At 39.3% G+C, this 19,968-nt stretch overlaps 1 protein-coding gene across 1 annotated transcript in view; it reads left to right on the top strand.

Moving 5' to 3' along the window:
- Positions 1-237: 237 nt before the first annotated feature.
- dtnbp1b (dystrobrevin binding protein 1b) overlaps positions 238-19,968 on the top strand; it is a 30,001-nt gene continuing 10,270 nt past the window's right edge. Inside the window, exons 1-3 of the mRNA XM_069176492.1 lie at positions 238-243; positions 347-477; positions 18,496-18,545. Of these exons, the coding sequence (XP_069032593.1) occupies positions 238-243; positions 347-477; positions 18,496-18,545 (187 nt within the window). The remainder of the gene's footprint in view (positions 244-346; positions 478-18,495; positions 18,546-19,968) is intronic.

A 19,968-nucleotide genomic window follows, 5' to 3' on the forward strand; every position in this document is an offset into this window, starting at 1 on the left:
CTTACTCAGCAGCAGCTAGTGGTATGCTCCAATCATCTTCTCTCCTCTCTCTCTTTCTCTCCACTGTCAGCCTCAGCAGTCCCCACACCGGAGCTAGACACTGGTGCAGCGCGCCCATCCGTACATGCACGTGTACGTTTTGTGGGTGCCAGGTTCTTGAGAAGGCTCAACACTCGAGTGTGTGTGTGTGTGTGTGTGTGTGTGTGTGTATAAGTGCGCTAGTTCATCTGCGTGAGAATGCGCGTGTGAATATTATTGGAGCATCTTTTGTACAGAGGAGCATGTGTGCAGACCGAGAGACAGTGTGAGGATGCATGGTGGTCAGGTGCTGTCGTGATCGGTGGAGTTTCTGGTATACCATCGTTGTGCTGCTTGGCTTCCCCTTCCTCCAATTTGGTTATCTTGTGAGGACAAAAAGCATTCCTGCTGGGATGTCCACCTCGCCTGGTGCAAGAGACGAGAGCCAGAGGAACTCCTGTAAGTGACTTTTTTTTTTTTTCATGTTTTGTAGTTGAGAGTGGTGATTTGTGTGTGTTTCAGCATGTCAAATATTTGTGTGGCGTAGGTTTTGTTTAAAGGCATCCTTCTTTTTGTCCATTCAAATAGACGATCTAGACGATTTTGAAAGGGAGCTTTGGACAAGACAGAAGCAGTTAAAGGAGATGCAACAAGAACTACATTTTGTTGTTAATATTACAGACATTACTAGTTTAATAAAGAATACTCTGTGTGTGTGTGTGTGTGTGTGTGTGTGTGTGTGTGTGTGTGTGTGTGTGTGTGTGTGTGTGTGTTACGTCCTGTAGTAAAAGTAAAGGGGTATAACGTGCATACTGGTACACGTTTACATGATGGAAAGAGCACGGAGAGAGGTGTGTAACGTGGGAGTGTGTGTGTGTGTGTGTGTGTGTGGGTGCGTGCGTGAGTGTGTTTACATATTCTCTGGAGCGCCTCCAGCTGTCGATCTGTGGGGAAGGTGCTGTGCATCGATTGACAACCGAGCCAGCTGTATCTTTTCAGAGAGGAGAGGAAGAAGACCAGATGACGTGCTGATGTCACTCACTACAGTCAAACTGATGAGTATTTGATCTTCACACCGGATGTGTGTGTTTGGTTCAATCATACCCAAACAGAAAAAATGGTTCTGTAAGGGGTTTAGTTGTCTTAATTGTTCATTTTTTTGTTTAATATTTGTTTTTCTTTTTAGCGAAATAAATGATGAAAAAAAAGAGTGAACTGCTGTGCTACTTTTTTTCTAAAGTGCGTGCATTCGGTGCATGTTTGTACTGTAGCAGTAACTTTGTGCTGGACTATGATAAAGGAACATGGCGATAACATTATAGCGTTAGTCAGTGGGTGAAAGTGTGTGGGACTGTTCTGCAGTTTTAATGTTTGACTTCATTTTGGCCTCAAGCAACACACACACAAACAAAAAACACACACATGCCAAAGGATTGCTGTACTGTAAGTGGGTGATTGATAAGATGATGTGACTCATTTTGACTCATTTGAGAGCTCAGTGGGAACATACACACAGAAAAGCTCTTTCAAACACATTCACTCACACACACACACACACACACACACACACACACACACACACACACACACACACAGACATACCTATTGTGTGTTTGTGACTGTGGGCTGTTTTGTTTTTTATAATCACGTCATTGTTTGTTCCATTATTTGACTGAGTAATACTGTAGCTTATTATTATGTAACAACTCATGGTCCTCTCTCACATGTTTAGCTCTCGTTCTAGGTTGCTTTGCATTGCACCTGACCAGTTTGCTCCTTGTCAAGAGACATTCATCACATTACCTTCTTATAGAGCAGCGCCTTCCAAAGGAAATATCAAGTGGCCGCAGGCTACGATTGCTGATTTACTAACCATAATGTTACATAACCAAATGCAGCATCTGAGAGAAGACAATAGTCTCCGCAGCAAAAGAACAGCTTTTATACAAATAAAAATGGAGATTAAAGATTAGTGGAAGATTAAACAAATGAAGAAAAAGTTGAATCAAGCAGAGGAACAATGTCTTCTCTTTTTTTTTTTTTTTTCACCTTCCCATATTACAAGTTATAAAAATAATTTTGCCTTTTTGGTGTAAATATCAAAAGAACATGTCAAAACAACGGCACATGAAATAAGCGATTATACGGACTAATTATGACACCTAATAAAATGCTCACTGTGCTTATTTGACTGATTAAAAATGCACACAAATTGCATTATGTATTTTAATTACATAATAATATATGCAAATGCCACAAAATGAAATGACTATTTATATACAGTAATATTTTTAGATGAGAAAATCAGTTGGATTTGTCATCTCCGTTCCAGCAGCGTGCATCAGTGTGATGTTATCAGTGTAGTGGCGGTGCAGAGCTCTCTTTCCCCGTGAGTTTGTGTCCTCTGTAAAGGAGCAACAGCAGGCACCTGCCACTGAGATGGATGTGCTTTGCCATCACTTTCCCTGCCAAATGATGGCTTGCTTCACCTCTCTTCTCTTCTCCTCTCACTCCCCCCTCACCTCCCCTCCCCTCCCCCACCCCCACTACCTCTCTTTCTTTTTGTGCCTGGTGGCTGTACACATCTGCTCTCTTCTCCACTGGTGTCTCATCTGTCTTTTAATCTCCTCTCCTCTCCTCTCCTCTCCTCTCCTCTCCTCTCCTCTCCTCTCCCTTCACTACTCCTCCTCATTTTCTCCTCTGCTCCCCCGCCTGCTTTATCTAGGTTCACATGAAACTTTAATTGCATGTAAATCAAAGCGCTGCAGATATAATTAGTCTTTTGTGCTGCTTTAATAAGAGGGGTCTGGACTACTGAAATATGGTTGAGTAGCTGCCTCCTGCACTGTCTGATGGCTGAAGCTATAGGGCAAACTGAACTTTTATTGCTGAAGGAAGAGACACTTTTTGTTCTGTTAATGGTTTGTTGGTCCTTCTTTCTGCATGGGACTTATATATATATATATATATATATATATATATATATATATATATATATATATATATATATATATATGAATATATATATGAATATATATATGAATATATATATTCATATATATGAGTATATATATATTCAGAGAAACTATTTGACATGTTTTAAAGTTTCCATTAATAATATCAACATACAGTCTTGTTTGCTGGCTTATGTTACAGCACTTTATGTTAAGAGAATTGTGTTTGACTGACATTTTAAAATGGAAATTAGCCTGGAGTCTTTGCACTCTGTTAAAAACTGGCTTGTGATGGAGCTATGGAGAAAGAAACAGGAGTTTCTGAGATGTGACAATGAGCAGAGTGCAGCTCAGAGGGTGCACAAGTTTTTCATGTTCAACCAAATATTAGCATTTGCTTAAAAGGTCCAACACCATAATTGACACAGTTGCGGGTTGAATCCTCCGTTGACACAGGTGTGTCTCCAGCAGTTTCCTGTGACTGTATGCGTGTGTGCATGCTTTCACCTGTGCATGCATACATTTACTTACTTTATACAAAGTAAATTAGCTTCTGCTAATTAGCTTAATCAAACATTACTTACATTAGAAGCTGTACTCATATGCAGACCTGTCCTAAATTGTCTATAAATTCCCTTGAAACACCCAATTGTGATTTATAGTTCTTACAGATGGATTTTGTCTGAGAGATGAAAGAATATGTGCTGTCAAAAGACACAGTAAAGAAGAGAGCATGGCTTGATTTTCACAAGACGTAGTAATCACATTTTAGCTCTGACGGACTTTTTTTTTGTGCCGAATGACATGAAAAATTATTATTCACAATATTTCCCTGTTCTTGTGTGGCATGTTTCCACTCTTTGTCTACTCCATTTTTTTTCTCCCTCTCTCCCTACCTTCTCTTTTCTGTTACTTATTTACACCTTCCTTCTTTCCAAGCCATGTCTACCTGGTTTAACAGGTGTTGTTGGTAAACCCTGAGCAGTATAGTAAATTTTGGAGGAACATTCTCATTAAAGATGCTTTGAGGATTCAGGATTTTACAAAGACTGTGACAAAAGGAGAGAGAAGGAGAGAAGAAAAAAAAAAGGAGACTGGGGAGTGATAGAAGAATTAAAAGGGAGTCTGGCGAGGGAGAGGATGGTTGGAGAATAGGGGTAAAAGAGGGCACCGAAATTAGATGAGATGAACAATGAACAGGAAAGGAGGATGACAAAGCAAAGAAAAGACAGCAGAGGAAGAAGAGAGCAGTGCAAAAGAGGAAGGATAAGATGGAGAGCAGGTGGAGGATGAAGAAGAGACAGACAATTAGAGGTACTGGAGAATAATAGGAGAATATTGGTGGAGCAGGATTTTAAAAGACTGAGCCAAATCTAGAGGCACATTTTAGATAATGAAAAAGAAAAATAAAAAGACGTTGGAGAGTGAGACAGATCTCCTCACTATCTTGAAGTCTCCTTAATTGGTGTTTGTGTTGGTGGTACTGAGGGTGAACGGAGCTCCCAGACTGCAGGAATATCTGGCCTCTACTACTGGAGGACAGGATGTTTCATTCCTTCTAAAAAATTGATGACAGTGGAAAGTGAAAGAAATAAGATCTTGTCACATACAATAAGAGCTGTGATTATTTTTTTCTGTAACATTTTGTCTGAGGATTTTTGGCATCATTGGAAAAATAAATCCATAATAACCTTTCAACATACTGGAATTCAAGTTGTCTGAGAAAACACTAGACTTCTGCACCTCCTTTTAGCTCTGTAATTAGGCCTTAGAACATCTGGGTTCTTGTCTTGATATAAGTCAATGTAAAACATTAAAAGTCAGTTAGATATGGGTTTTTCATTTACTTCATGGCACTAACATTAGCTTCATTATCTAGCTAGTTACAGCTGATAAAATTCGCCAGCAACAGCCGTCTTTTCGGACGGTAAAATCAATGGTTTCTGGCTCGAAAGTAGAAGATTGCTTCTGTCTACTAGCCATGGATAAATCATTTAACTAAATAGTTCCCAGACTGTGAGTGAGTGAGCTACTTGTGGCATGCAAGACTGCACCAGGAGGTACCCTGCTGAAAGGCCGAAAAATTGCACTCTATCTAAGCCCAAGTTCAAAACATTGTCATCTAATTTCATTTTATTACAGAAAGTTATTACATATCACAGTTCGATGATGTCAAAATAAGTCGTTAATCATTTCAATATTTTAAAAATGTAGACGCAGAGTGACATGATGTTACCTTTGACATAGAATAAAGCTAATGTTGGCTTGATGCAGTTGGGTTTGGACTACTCTGAAATGTACAAGATCCAAAAAACATGTTAGTATCTCCATTGGAAAGTAGTACTTTGGAAATTTTGTTTGAAATTAACAGAATAAAATTGCAAAAGAAGCACAAGTTTGTCATCAATAATGTCTCTTTCAGTCTGGAGATCTTTCTTTTTATGCACAGTTGGATGATGTGAAGTCCAGGGGTCTATAATCTGATTATGGGATTATCATAATTTAGCACACCAGGATATCTGCTCAGTCATTTCAAATGTTGACCCACACTTTAGGAATATTTCTGTTGCGTTTATTCTAAATTCACTTTCATCTGGCCATCTATCAGTTAATGTCACCATGCTGATGAAGTTGTAAAGTCTTTGTGTTACCTTTTTTCAGTATCACAGCAACAAATGACCTCCCGCTGCTCATCATGCTGAGGAATTATTCTCCGAGCTGTGTCGAGTGACAAAAGAATAAATACCTGGAATAATCCACAAGGAGGATAATATCTGTAATTAAAGGCATAACAGTGACTGGTGTGTCATTTTTACATACACAGTTTTGGCAGTTTTTTTGTTTTGCGTGTGCGCCTCAGTCACTTCAGTGGTGAAGTAAGAGTGAGCGGGACGAATCTGAATTTAAGATGTCAGATTATTCCAAACCAATGTGCCTGAGGATGATGTAAAACCGGGAGACGGAGACGACGGGCTGCCTAAAATTATATTGTACACATGCAAAAATAACACACAGAGGCACAAAGATCACCACACATTCTCATACACACATATACTGTATGTATTGAAATGTAAAATATTTTTTCTCATCTAAAAAGAAGCAGCTATAATGATTTTTTTTGATTTTTTTTTAATTTTTTTTTAACTGAAATCCTGGTCACAGATGGTTCAGAAATTGCATTTTCCATGCCTGTGTGATGCACCTCAGCAGGTGGGTTATCACTTTTTTTCGCTCCTCTCCTCCCACTGCTGTGGGATATGGAGAGAAAAGTGATGGTGTAGTCAGACAGCTAGAGGCGCTCTAATTAGGCTGGTTAGGCTAACTGGTTGAATAGCAGTATTTGAAGGCTCAAACAAAGAGGGTTTATTCTCTTGTGGATTGATAGTTTTTCTGTTTACGCACCTTTTTGCATGTGTTCTGCCACCGTCATACTTAGACGTGCCTTTGTGTATTTAATCATCTGTATTTCTGCTGTTTGTACACTGTAAAGTTTTCCTGTGCTCATCAACAGGCAGCAAGCATTTCTGTGCAAGTCCAGGCTGTTACGGTCTTCTCCCCAAGGCTGCACTCTCCCTCCGTCTTCCAACCCCCCTCTTGCTGCCTTATGTAAGGGTCTATAACTCAGGTCAGCCACAGACAGACCTCTCATTCGGACGGGGATCACAGACATCTTTTTTTCCCTCCTCTCTCTTCCTCTCTATTTTTCTCCCTGGCTCTGTGCCTTACTTGGCAGAAAGGGAAGTGTTAAACCATATGCACATCTGTATGACTGAATATGTATTTGCATGCTATGTATCAATGAATGTGCCTGTTCTTTGCCGGGTATTGTGCATTGTACAGATTCGATTTGTGAACCTGTGTGCTTATCAGTGCGACACACAAAACCGTAATTGACTGCAGGATGGGTGTGTGCGGGGGAGGGAAGGCTTCCCCGCTGTTCACCAGGTGACCATGTAAGGCCCAACTCGAAGTCAGCTACAACACAACAACAGATGGGTTGACAATACAGCATCGTCCCTGGGCCACTAATCAAGTGTTTCATCCCGAGGTGTGAGCTACTGTTAAAATCTACTTTCTTCAAGGAAAGAAAACAGAACACACTACTTCACACTGACTGTTAAATATTTACAAAATATTGTATAAAAGATTGCAATTCCTCCTTAAAAACGTTTACATTCACCTTCTCTATGCCTTGTTGCCAAAATATATTCGAAACTTATCACGTTAACAAAATAGCAAGACGTTTGGTGTAGTAGCCACAATTCTCTCTTGGCCTAAAATATTCTGTTCTCAAAACGTGAAAAATTGCTTTGATTTAGAGGTAAGAATGGATGTAACATGAAGCTATAGGGACACAGTTATATATTTTCAGACAGCGGAATAGGACCACGTAATCATGATGCCGCAGCTGCACTGTAACACCCCGGGACATACATTACCGAGTACGTGCTGCTGCACCAGGCCTTGAGCAAAAGAAAGCGTAATAGTGAAATAATTATGGGTAAATGCAATCGAAGAGGGGGGTACAGTTTGGAGTAACTCGTGCCACAGGCAGGTCTGTGTGTGAACGGGTGTTTGTGCGAGATGTTGCATCACCGCTGTGCGAATGCTCTTTGTATCGTACTCTCCCCTGGCCAAGATTAGGCTTTTACAATTCATGCTGGGGTAACAGGAGGGCTCATCACGGCTGCAGATGAATGAGGGTGTGAAAGAGAGCGAAGAGCAACAAAAGAGGGATGAAGAGATTATGCAAAAAAAATATGCAGTGATAGAGAATATCTTGGGCTTGGGAAAAGCAGAGAGAAGTTGCTGATAGTTATTGATACCTCTGTCGGGGTGTAAGGAAAGCACCCTAGAAATGTTAAGTATAAGAGCTCAGCGCAGTACACTTAAAGACTCTGTACTGCAATTTCCATTTCAATGACATTTGATGTCACTGCAATCAGAGTACAGAAGCCTGTATGTGTATATTTTCTACACAAGGCAAGTATGAGTACAGTTCCTTAACAAGGGAACCTCAGTTTGAAATACATCCAACTATATCCACTGCTTGAAATCGATATCCTCATCACAAATCCTCCGCAGCATGTTTAGATTTGGCTTTTTCTGTTGTTCTATTCAAAATTGAAATGTATTTTCCCTTTAATTAAGTGATTTTAGTAAGTAGACCCCTGTTTGCTCAGTCTTGATTTGAGAGCCTGTCTTGATTTGAGGGCCTGGATGAGGTTGTGTGGATAGATTCACACATATGAACACCTCACCTGACAGTGCTGTTGTTGTTGGTATATAAATCTGTGTTTGAGTAACTTTAAGTTATTAGTCTGCTGGAAGAAGCTATTTGGTACTGAGATCTTGCTATGCTGTGATACTAAACTGCATAGTGCTGAGGGTTTATTATGTTTACATTCATAGCCTTTTCTTTAAAAAAAAAAATAACAATAATAATAAAAATTAGGAGAGAATTTATTTATTTTATAATTTATTTGTTAGAATTATAGCTTTGGCCACTTTTTTGCTGCTCCCACATTCACAATAAACACAAGTACACTTAACCCACACAGATGATCTCGGTCTCTGCCTCTGCTTTCCTCTATCATCACAGTATGACAGTAGAGCAGCTCTTGTTGACGTGAAGGAATCACATTTGTATAGATTCATACAATAGTTACATTATCCCACTATGGCTGAGTCTTAACCAGACACACATTCCCACCACGCCCTGTAGTTGGAAGCTTCTTTGTTGTTGTCGAGCTGTGCAGGTATCCAATGAGGACGCTAAATAGAGGGAAAGGTTGGTGATCATACGGGTTAAAAAAAAAAAAAAAAAGACAAAATCAGTTGTTTATCATTCTGTGTGTATGAACACTTGCCATATGTGTGTGTATATATAGATGTGTTCAGGTTTATTTTATCTCGATATTTTATTTATACTGTACCTTTGAACTTCAGTCTTATTCTATTTCTACTCTATTTTAAAGTGTTCTATTTCTGTCATATTTAAGAGTGGTGTTTTTCTTTTGGGAGCAGAAGGAAGCCATAAAAACTTTCTAGTGTGTCAACACTAAAAAATTTCCCCTCGGGGATTAATAAAGTAACTACCTAACCTAACCTAACCTAACACGCACATGGCTAAATAAAAGAACCGCAAATCTCTGAAATCAGGAAGGAACCGATGAAAAGCTTTCTACGCTAACATAGCAAACCTACAAAGATTCAAAATATTCAAAAGTAGAATTTGAGTTTGATTAAGATCTTAATAAAAAAAATTAGCAAATTATGTGGGGTGTCTTAGAAATAAACTCCAGTTTTACACACTACATTTTCACCATAAATCTTCTATATGATATGTTTTTACCTCTCTTCTGAGTTGACACTCTTTTGATATTGTTGTGAAATAAAAAATGTTAAATGTCATTTTACACAGTTTGGGAAGGAGATCAAAGAAACAGTCTTTGTGAGAGGTGAGCCAAGATGACATATGGCTATAAAATATAAGCTAACAGTTACAATAATGGTAATAGTGTCAAAGGGTTTCTTGAGATGTTTTTTTTGTTTTCTCTCTATCTTGCTGTAAAAGGTTTGACATTAATAATAAAATCTCATACTGTCTCTCAAACAATAATCATACACACCATACTGTATATACAGATCTCGGCGTTAAAACTCAAACCCTCCTCAAAAGCCCTTTTGATTCATTCCAGGTTTTCCCGGTTTGCAAAACAACCTTCCTGATTAGATCAACTTTTAATAATAAAACAACCATGTTGCACATATGTCACAACACCTGCTTGAGATTTTACACCTTGCGATTAATGTCATCTAACATTTATTAGTTCCTCTAAATTAAAAAAACAAAAAACGTCCATACAGTGCTTGTACACGCATTCTGGCTCGAGCACTGATAAAAAAAAAAAAATGGATCAAAGGGAACACGTGTGTGGGCATGTTATTCATAGTGTGGCAACTGTATTATGTATAAAAACACGTGTTCTGAGCTAACGGCATATTCATGCACAATGAGGCTCAAGAGTCTGCAGATCTTCTTTGACTCGTCGTGTTCTTCCAGGTTTACATGAGCTGTAGACATTTGTTTAAAGACCAGGAATGTTTTATTTTGTGAAGGTCATTAATATACAGTATGCAACGTCTCCGCTTGAGACTTTGCACATCTCTTTCCATAGTTTTTTTTGTTGTTTTGTTTTGCATTTGAATGCTCATATCATCCGACAATGTGCATACGCTTCACTGGTCTCGTGCTGTGTTTGCTGCTGTCTTTGCTCTGCTTGTGTAACTCCACAGTGTTTCACTGTCTCTCGCTGGATTGTTATAAAACTCCTATGCTAGCAGAAGCAACTATTCGACTCTGAATTTGTTTAAATCTTGAAGGAGATACTAACAACGGGATGTGCTATGATTTGTATAGTCTGCGCTGCAAAGCTAAGTTATTATTTATCACGTACAGTGTACTGTGTCCTGACAGCTTTTTTAGCCTAACTGTGTTTGTGTTGCGGATAGTGCCGACTTTCTGCAAGTTTGGCTCACAGCCTCGGGTGCATGTCATACCACATCTCTATCTTCTGTATATCTCTTTTCACTTTCTTCTGCTTAGTCAAAAAAAAAAAAAAAAAGGAAAGAGTGAATAGGTCATTCTTGAGTGACGTCTTCACTGAACACTGGCAGTGGGATCTGCTGATGTAAGGCTGTATCTGCTGCGGTAAAGGGAAAAGAGGAGAATCCTGCATAATGCATCAAAGCCTGCATGAATGTTCTCAAAATCGAAAACATTTTTACCCCCAAAAACAAACAGTGTGTGCGTGAGTCTAAAACACGTGTGCATATTGGGTGCGAATATCTATGTGTGCAACTCTTCATGTTCAAACATGGTGTTTACTTACAAACTGTTTTAAGACATGAGGCTGACCATTGTAATCCAGCTGCAGTGTCACATTGAAGCTTTTGCTACTCGACAGCATCCCAGGTTGTACGAAATGCTGGAGGGCCTGTGCACTCTGGAGTGTTTTTGTTGTGTATTTGAGTCACCGCGGTCTTCCGGAGATTTGAACGGCTTCTCTCGCTGTGAGGATCACACTGGCCAGGTTTCCTAATTTAGAGGCTACCGCCGTGTCATTCGCACATTAGCCGTTGTTAAAAAGACACACCACCCTTATCGGTGTGAATGAAGCTACCTTCAAGGCAAGCAATTAACCTGTTGGAAAATGCCTCTTATCATCAGTTTTTCTTCCTCTCCTCCTCTTCATCAGCTCACACTGTCTCTATTAGGAGTTCAGACGTTTCTGTGACGTAAGAATTTTCAATGGTGAGGAAGGTCCTTTTTGATCTACTTTCAACAGTACCGCATGACATCACTGGACTATATGTGAAAAGTCTTTGTGAAGGTGATCATTTGTAAATGCTCCAGCATAGTTTGATTCCTCGTTGTCAGTTGCTGAGAGCCCATTGGCTGATCACTGATTTATCTGGCAGGCCGGAAAGTGTCTTTCTCCTGTATTTAATTCAAAGCTCATTGAAGAATATTGGAGATGTAATTTTTTATCATTCATTAAGAAACATTTCATCCCTGTTTGAAATGATGTGTTTAGCTGCATTTGAATGGCAAATGAAGCAAGACTGGAACTGCAAAATTTAGATTAGCCCAAGAATGAAATTTCCACATATTAGGTAACATCCTTTATCACCCATGTCTCAAACATTAGTTCCGCTGGGTTCTCAATATAAACGTGTGGTATGTCTGCATCCTTATAGGAAGTGCAGCCAGATGCAGTCAGCTAAAACTGTATCAGTGAGCCTGAAGAGGGCTCATGTGGGCTGTACATTTAGTAGTTTTTGAACAGATTGTGCAGGGTGGGTAGTGTGACAGGCTTGTGAGGAGCTGGGAGACCTATGAAAAGATGTAGACCTCCCTTTCCCCCTCCTCTCTCTGTGTGATGGATGGCCCGCCTGTTTGACAATGTACTGTCAGGTGCTGTCAGATAAAACAAGCCGCTCTGTCTCTCATTGCCTTTATCTGTCACCAGTTATGAAGACTGGTTCAGGGCCGCAGAACCGTAATAGTCACATTATGTGGTTCACTTGGAACTGAAGGTCACTTAAGGTCAATTTAAGGTCTACCAACGAGAACAAAGGCTGACAAAATCAAACATGGCACTCATCTGTAGCCATCCATGTGTTACTTTCATGGTATAGTGTATTCTCTAATATTTATTTGTTCCTGGAATACATGTCAAACACAATAAGATATATAAGATATAACTGTTTTCCTAACCTAAATTTAATGATTGGCGTTAATGTACATTTGTAAGGTCTGCAGATGCATTCACTGGACATGTTGGATATATATCTGGCCCCTGCTGGTGTCAACTTTGCCTGTGTGTTGTGTCTGCATGCTAATGTGCACATGAGGTATATTGCATCTGAACATTTAAATGGGCCACATGTCTTGCAGCAATGGAAATGTTTTCTAAATGTCTAAATATATACACAAGCATATATACACACACACACACACACACACACACACACACACACACACACACACACACGCACACATATATATATATATACACATTCCATAGCTAGAGTACATTTTCTCATATCGGTCACTGCTGCTTCAGGCTCATATTCCCACAACATTCAGATTTTTAACTTTGTACCTTCACATTCGCAGAGCAAAACAAGCATGCAGACTTGGCCAAACATCGCAGAGCTGACCGGTATGAGAGCAGCTGTTCACTGTGTGTCTATGTGCAGCCAAAAGACCCAGAATGGTGGCTGAATATCACTCCATGACCTTGGGAGTTGCATATGTCAGATCATTTGAAAGCCTTATACGGTTTCTCTTGCATCACTGATGTGTCAAGTCAGATTAAAAGTGGCAAAACAATGAATGCACCTTCATGTGTCATGTTATGTAATTGTGTGTGTGTGTGTGTGTGTGTGTGTGTGTGTGTGTGTGTGTGTGTGTGTGTAGGTAGCTGTGACTCAGCATCAGACGTACATATTAAATCAGATGAGACTCTTCAATTAAAGTTTCACTTCATTTAAGACTGAACACAACTTGATTTTTCACCAAGACTATATATCTTTGGCCTCGCTAAGCCTTAAACAGCTGATATTGCTGGTGCTTTGATTACTTCTTAGCTGCAATTCGTTATTAGCCACCGATTTGTTAAATCTGCCTTTAAACTCTTCACATGATACAGAACAAGGCTGCATTTAAACCCCCTGCAGTGCATTTGGTGTAAAATTGCCAGAACTTTTGCATTCGAGCATCAGCAGCATTCGAGGTGAGGAGAGACCAGAGCAGTATGTACAACCACAAATGCCTTGTTGGTTGTTAAACAAGTAGTTGTCTCGCATAACAACAAGTATACTTTCCTGAATTGACAACTCCGCTAAACTAATTTGTCATTTAAAAAGTTCCTTTGTTGTTCTTGTTGTTGTCGTTAAGGTTTAGCTGTTTGTTGTCCTGGATTGTAATAAATCGTTTATCAGAGAATATAAAACACATAATGTTGTAACTTAAAATAGAATAAAGGGCATTTTTCGAGGAGCCCGACACATGTTCAGCCTTATTGAAACACACCAAGCAAGGTTAGGCTCACAATTACAGAAGTGAGCTTCACCCCTCTCACACATAATTGGTACATTCCTAATTTCAGAGTGCAGCCTTCTCTGCTGTGGATGTTCAGGCTGCTACTGTAGCTGACACCTCTGACTTGCTGCCACGCCTTGTCATGCCCCATTCACTCTGTCTATTAGTGTGTTGTGTTGTGTTGTGTTGTGTTGTGTTGTGTTGTGTTGTGTCTGCCCACATGTCTAAGCGATTTATGTCTCTACCTTTTTGCGTGACTAATTGACAGATAGTAAACCAGGTAAATGAAAACGGCAGCTCGTTTGTTTTTGCCACATTAGTTGGATGTGTTTGTATTTGGAGTCAGTCAAAAGGAATTACTCAGATCACTCAGGACTGTGCGATGGACCATTACATTTGGTGTAGGGTCTCTGAAGCTGTATCGTTTAACATCTAATGAATCACATGATTTGTAATGAAACATGTTCTATCCTCTGGTGGTTTTCAGACTGTGAATGACTAAGCAGGAAGCAAGAAGCCCACCTACAGAGCTTTTGCTTACATGTTGGCGTGCAGTTGCCTGGTTACACGGGAAGTTAAAAAAAAAAATGGTTTGTTGTGTGTTTTCACTTAAACTCAAATGAAATGATGGTTACAGAAGGAAAAAAGAGAGAAGAACCTTGATGTGTGCTGTCATGAATCATGCGGATGATGCAAATATTTATCAAGCTCCCACCTTAAAAGAAGTGCCCCCATATTTATCTTCAAAACACTTCTTCAAGCATAAAACGGGTTTGAAGTGTGACTAAATGTTGCCACTCACTATTTCTAACATAACTTTATAGTCAGTTATATAGACTAGCAGAAGCAGGCAACTACTACTCAACATGATCCTGCAGTATTCTTAGTGTAGTACTGTAATCATTTGCTCTCAATGAGGCCCCTCATTAGATACCCGTCATTTACTGTGGCTGCTGCTTCATTGCAGACACTCAATTGATTACAAACCAGTGGAAACTAGTTTTTGCTTGCTTGCCAGCTGCGAGTGCTTGGCAGATAAAGTAACAACTGTATTTGTACATCACGACACTGCCACATTAGTGGGGACAAATTCACTGCAAATGTTTGTGATGGAGATTTGTGTTTTATGAGAAAGGAAGCGAAGACTTCTGTCCAAAAATGGACACACAGTAGTGCAGTTGTATTGTCAGTTTTAATCTGCTGTACTAAGCTATTAAACGGATTTTATTTTATGTTTGGGGACTATATTTTCATTTGCCACTAACAGTCACATCTGACACAGTACTCACTCTTGAGATAGTTTGCATACATCACCTCCAATCAAGGTGTTCAATACCAATGAGTACTTTTAATTAATACTCTGTGTCTCTGTAGTTCCAGCGCACATTTTCTGTTCAAAGTTGTGTTCACTGAGTACACAGATGAACATGTCTCTACTTCTGAAATATCAAAATATAGATTTTTTTTTTTTATTATTATTATTTTTTTTTATTGACAAAGTAAAAAATAAAAATCACAAACCATGAAGAACTAAAGTGTCCTCTGTTGTTGTAATGTCAAGGAAAGTGTGGAAACTGTGGTAACTCTATTCAACACCCACGCTGCATACAGTGCACAGTGCAGCCTACTTGGCAACACAACCCTCTGCAGTATCTTTAGTGCTGCTGTCTTAAACACAACTGTGAAACCATTTCAAAAGCAATACTCACAATATTCACATTATCAAATGAAAATGTTAATATGTCATATTAGCCACACATTTTCCAAATCATATTCTGTTCTTGGGACACACACCTTGTTTAATCTGAATCTTACACAAAAGTTCAGACAGGTTTTTGCATGTACGTTGGAAGAAAGTAAAGCCAGCAGCTAATGTGAAACACTTTGACAAACCTTTTTAATATTGCAGAAAGCTACTGTATGGGTTTGTTCTTTAAAATGTCACCCTGTTCAACAGAGAAAGTGGTTTCACAATTTGGACCCTTGGACCCCCAAGGCAAGAGTTCTTAACAAAACAATTCTGTGCTGCGATAATATTGAACTAGTTAAAGGCTGTGGGAGACTTAAAATTAGATTTAAATTTGTCATAGTGATGTGCAAATGCATCTAACACATATAGTAACATAATGATTTTGTCATTCTTGAGCTCAGATACTTAAATTTGACGATACTGTGTTTTTTATTTTTTTTTTGAAGGTCCCACATTGTTGAAATTTAGATTTCCATTTATTTTTTTTTATAATATGCAGGTATAGGTGCTATATAAATAGATATGGTCCACAGAGGAATACATAGCGTATTCTCAGCAACAAGGCTGTTTGGACTTCCTTAGGTTTGTGATGTCACAAACTTAAGGTGATGTCATATATCCACCTTCAGCACGGCTCACTGTTTTATATTATATTCTTTTATGAGGAGCAAAAGACTGACTGGTTATTCCCTCGCAGAGCTAGTAAACTAAAAAAAAAAAAAAATCCCTTTGAGGATTAATAAAGTAACTATCTATCTATCTATCTATCTATCTATCTATCTATCTATCTATCTATCTATCTATCTATCTATCTATCTATCTATCTATCTATCTATCTATCTATCTATCTATCTACCTACCTACCTACCTACCTACCTACCAACCAACCAACCAACCAACCTACCAACCAACCAACCAACCAACCAACCAACCAACCAAAGACCAAAGAAAACCTGTGGTTGCGTCTGTCCGAAAACAGTTGGCTAATCAGAAGATTAGCCAATATCAATGTGCTTTAAAGACACACACTGTTATTGGTAGAGCTGCAGACAGGAGATGTAAAGCTATATAGAGATGTTTTTTGGTACCTAAAACCTCAAAAATATATTTTTATGGACAGCAAGACAGCAACTAAAACACTGGAAAAATGTGAAACATGGGACCTGTAAATAAACAATACAATAGACCAAACATTCTCCCAGCTCCACAGGCCTTTGTTGCTATGGACTTAACAGCTGATGTATTGCAGTCTGCCAAGACTGGACAGAAACCTCATGAAGCTGCCGCTGCTGCGGTCCAACAAACAGAGTGAGAGCAGACTGGTGGTATTGACTGGAAAGAAGAGATAGACCTGTAGAAATGAGACCTGTAGAAACCGATGCCCCCTGTGTGTATGTGGGGGTAGCCGTGGCGATAAATGAGCAAATGGGTCTGTGTGTATAGCTCTGCATGTGTAGCTTATCCAATAAAGTAACTCAGACTATCAGCAGCCAATAAAGACTTTACATAACACTACTTGTGCTATCTATCTAATTGTGATGGGTGTGTGCATGTGCAGGAGAGAAAATGAAGCGATTTTGTGTGTGTGTGTGTGTGTGTGTGTGTGTGTGTGTGTGTGTGTGTGTGTGTGTGTGTGTGTGTTATTTACAGCACGGGTGCTGCCTTTAGCGGAAACCTGAGCACTTGAGAGATATAGCGAGGCGGACAGAATCTAAAAATACCACAGCTGAGTGAGCAGGGCTTAAGAAGAAGAAGAAGAATAAGCAGTGGCTGTTTCTACTGTCAGCCCTGCCTCCTTGTCTTCAGGCTGCGTGTTGCTGTCTCAGAATGAAATATGAGACCTTTATAAGCAAACAGAAAAAAATCCATCTGAGACTAGACAGCTAATTTAAAGGGACGGATGGAACAAGAGGGATTTTAAATCAGACATCAAATGTTTGATCTGTTTAGTGAGTCAGTGTGATGTAAAGTGTGTGAAACAGCTATAATGAGATAGTTTTGAGATTGTTTGAGCGTTAATCAAAATAGAAATACAAATCCATTGAGCTCATTAAGATGTGTATTAGAGTTTCATCCATGCTTGAAAAATGTCACAAACACTTTATGACAAACTAAAAATAATTCAAATGCAGTTTTTTTTTTTTTTTTTTTTTTTTACATCTGTAGTAACTCAGAGTGGAACCTGTCTTTCATAAAGGCAACACAGACCTTGACATCACAAAAGCATCCTACGTTACACAATATTTCAAAATTTGTGACATCTCCAGCATTGACGTGAAGGTCGCACCCTCCGGCTGCGTTCCTGTTTTTCTGCCATCTCTTTGTCCAAGAAAAGATGGAACAAGAGGATAAAAAAACATTTACCCTCCACACATCCTGCGACTCACTGCCACTCCCACTTTGTTTCCGTGTCTTTCTGTGTACCGCTCCGTCTCTCTCGCCCACATTGTACACCTACATACAGTATACAAGTCTCAGAGGACTCAGAGGTTTGATACTGGCTGCACACACGTGTACACAGACAGCGGCTCTAGTCTCAGGCTATTGGCGGGAATTTAAGGCAAACTGGCCAGCAAGTGCGCTGCCCCTTTTATCTACGTATCCATCCATTTGTCCATCTTGGCTTCAAACATAAGTTTCTCTCCAGTGGCACAGCCAGTAGCAGCACCTGATATGTGAAGTGCACTACAAAGTGTAAATGAGGGGCTCGGCGGTGACTTGAATCGGCTGTTGATGATTTTTAAAAAGATATATTTCCATTTGAAAAGGTGTCTTGTCGGTATTACTTATCACAGCTGCTACATTCACGTAAGGGCAGCCTGTTAGTGCTCTAACTAAATATTCTTTCAACCTCAGGAATTGTACTTACTCTAACAAAATTCTGAAAGCGCTCTAATTTAGGTTACCGCTTCAAAATATCGGACTGAAAAGGAGTCTCAAATGTCCTTGATGAAATGTGAGCCTCATTTAGCAGTGCCTGCACATAAGAGATGTGGCGACCAAGTCTGCATGATAAACACTTAGCACAAAGATTTGCATTTTGCTCCATCAGCCCAGATGTGAGGAAATGACTCTGTTTAGGGAAATCTAAAAGCTGGAGTTGAATCGTACAGATGTGAATTGCCCCTGATGCTGTGTTTCCTCTTTATTTTCACCTGCAGACAGTTCTTAGCGACTTCTCACACTATAACTGCAAATGGCAGGCAAATAGGTAGGTTTCTTCTCTGTGCTTTTATATTTGGACACACATTTACATGCGTATAAAAGAACATGTCAGACAGACACGAATAAAATACAGACTGCCTGTTTATATGAATGAGTAAATGGAAAAGTTCATTAGCAGGTAAATGGTTCTCTGCCTTTTTATTGTCAGTGAATAAACATTAAAAAAAAAAAAAAAAAAAAAAAAAAAGTGCACTCACAGGTGCATGATCACCCACACACCCACACAGGCAACCAGATCCACATGTGCATGCTGTCGCACATACCCTGGCATGCTTTTCCTGTGGGTTGTGCTTCCTGCATTTGCAGAGCACATACCAGCCCTTTCTCTGTCTCATTTCATATTGATGATTCTGCACAAATAGCCATCTGAACAAAGAGATTGTTTAATGATATTTATATCGGGGGTTTTTAGCTTGGGTTTTTTTTGGTGTCACTCTGGATAGGTGAGAAAGAGAGCAGACGACACTTTCTGAGTACATGATGTATCATACTCTTGCGTGCTGAACGTCCCAGCAAAAACAAAACAGCCCGGACGGGGACAGCATCATTTTTTTGGTCTTTTTTTTGGCATGATGATTGTGGGAACAGACGCACCATGTAACACGTCGACTCCAACCTCAGGTAATACATTTGTGGTATTTTTCAGTTCTATCATAAACTATGGTTAAAGACATTGTGAACCGTATTCATGGACTGATGTTGTCTTTTTATTACAAAGGAAATTCCTCTCGGTGGTTCAGTTTTCCGAATTTACCAGCTTTACCAGCTCTTATTTATTTGAATAAACTGGTATTTTTTCATTTGACATCATCTGTTACAACTAAAACAATTGGCTTAGCTCCTATGAGTCCTGCCCAGATGACTTCGTGACTTCACCATTGTGGGAATCATGTCATATGAGTGTGAAACAGACGGTCGCTGTGAGGTTGTGTGAGCATTTCAGCAACTATGATGTAGTTACAACTCCATATGTGCCTTCATGTAAGTCTGAGAGTATGTATGTAAAGTTGCACGAGTTGTAAGGGTCAAATTTGTTGGACTTAATGACTAGTGCCTCTTACACTAACATCATCAGCACAAACTTAATCCTGCAGGCTAAATGAGTGAGAGCTAAAAAAAAAAAAAATAGTCCCTGTAGCCACAGTACACTGCATAGCAGGATATGTCTAGTATATGAAAATGACAAAAAGACCAAGAGAAGGAACGGGGGAGTAAAGAGATTGGAAAGACTAAGCTTTTTAAGTAAGGACTATACGAAAGGTGTGATCTGAAATAGGCTGGAAAGATAAAAAAAGCTCATCATTAAACAGAAAATGATATTCGTTTGAGGGAAATACTGGCATTAACAATCACTATCTATGCTTAATGTCTTATTTTTTTTTATTTTATTTTTTTTATCTATAATGGTG

Source organism: Embiotoca jacksoni, unplaced genomic scaffold (assembly GCF_022577435.1).
Source record: "Embiotoca jacksoni isolate LCO1_2020_lvr unplaced genomic scaffold, fEmbJac1.0.p SCAF_7, whole genome shotgun sequence".
Lineage (NCBI taxonomy): Eukaryota > Metazoa > Chordata > Actinopteri > Embiotocidae > Embiotoca > Embiotoca jacksoni.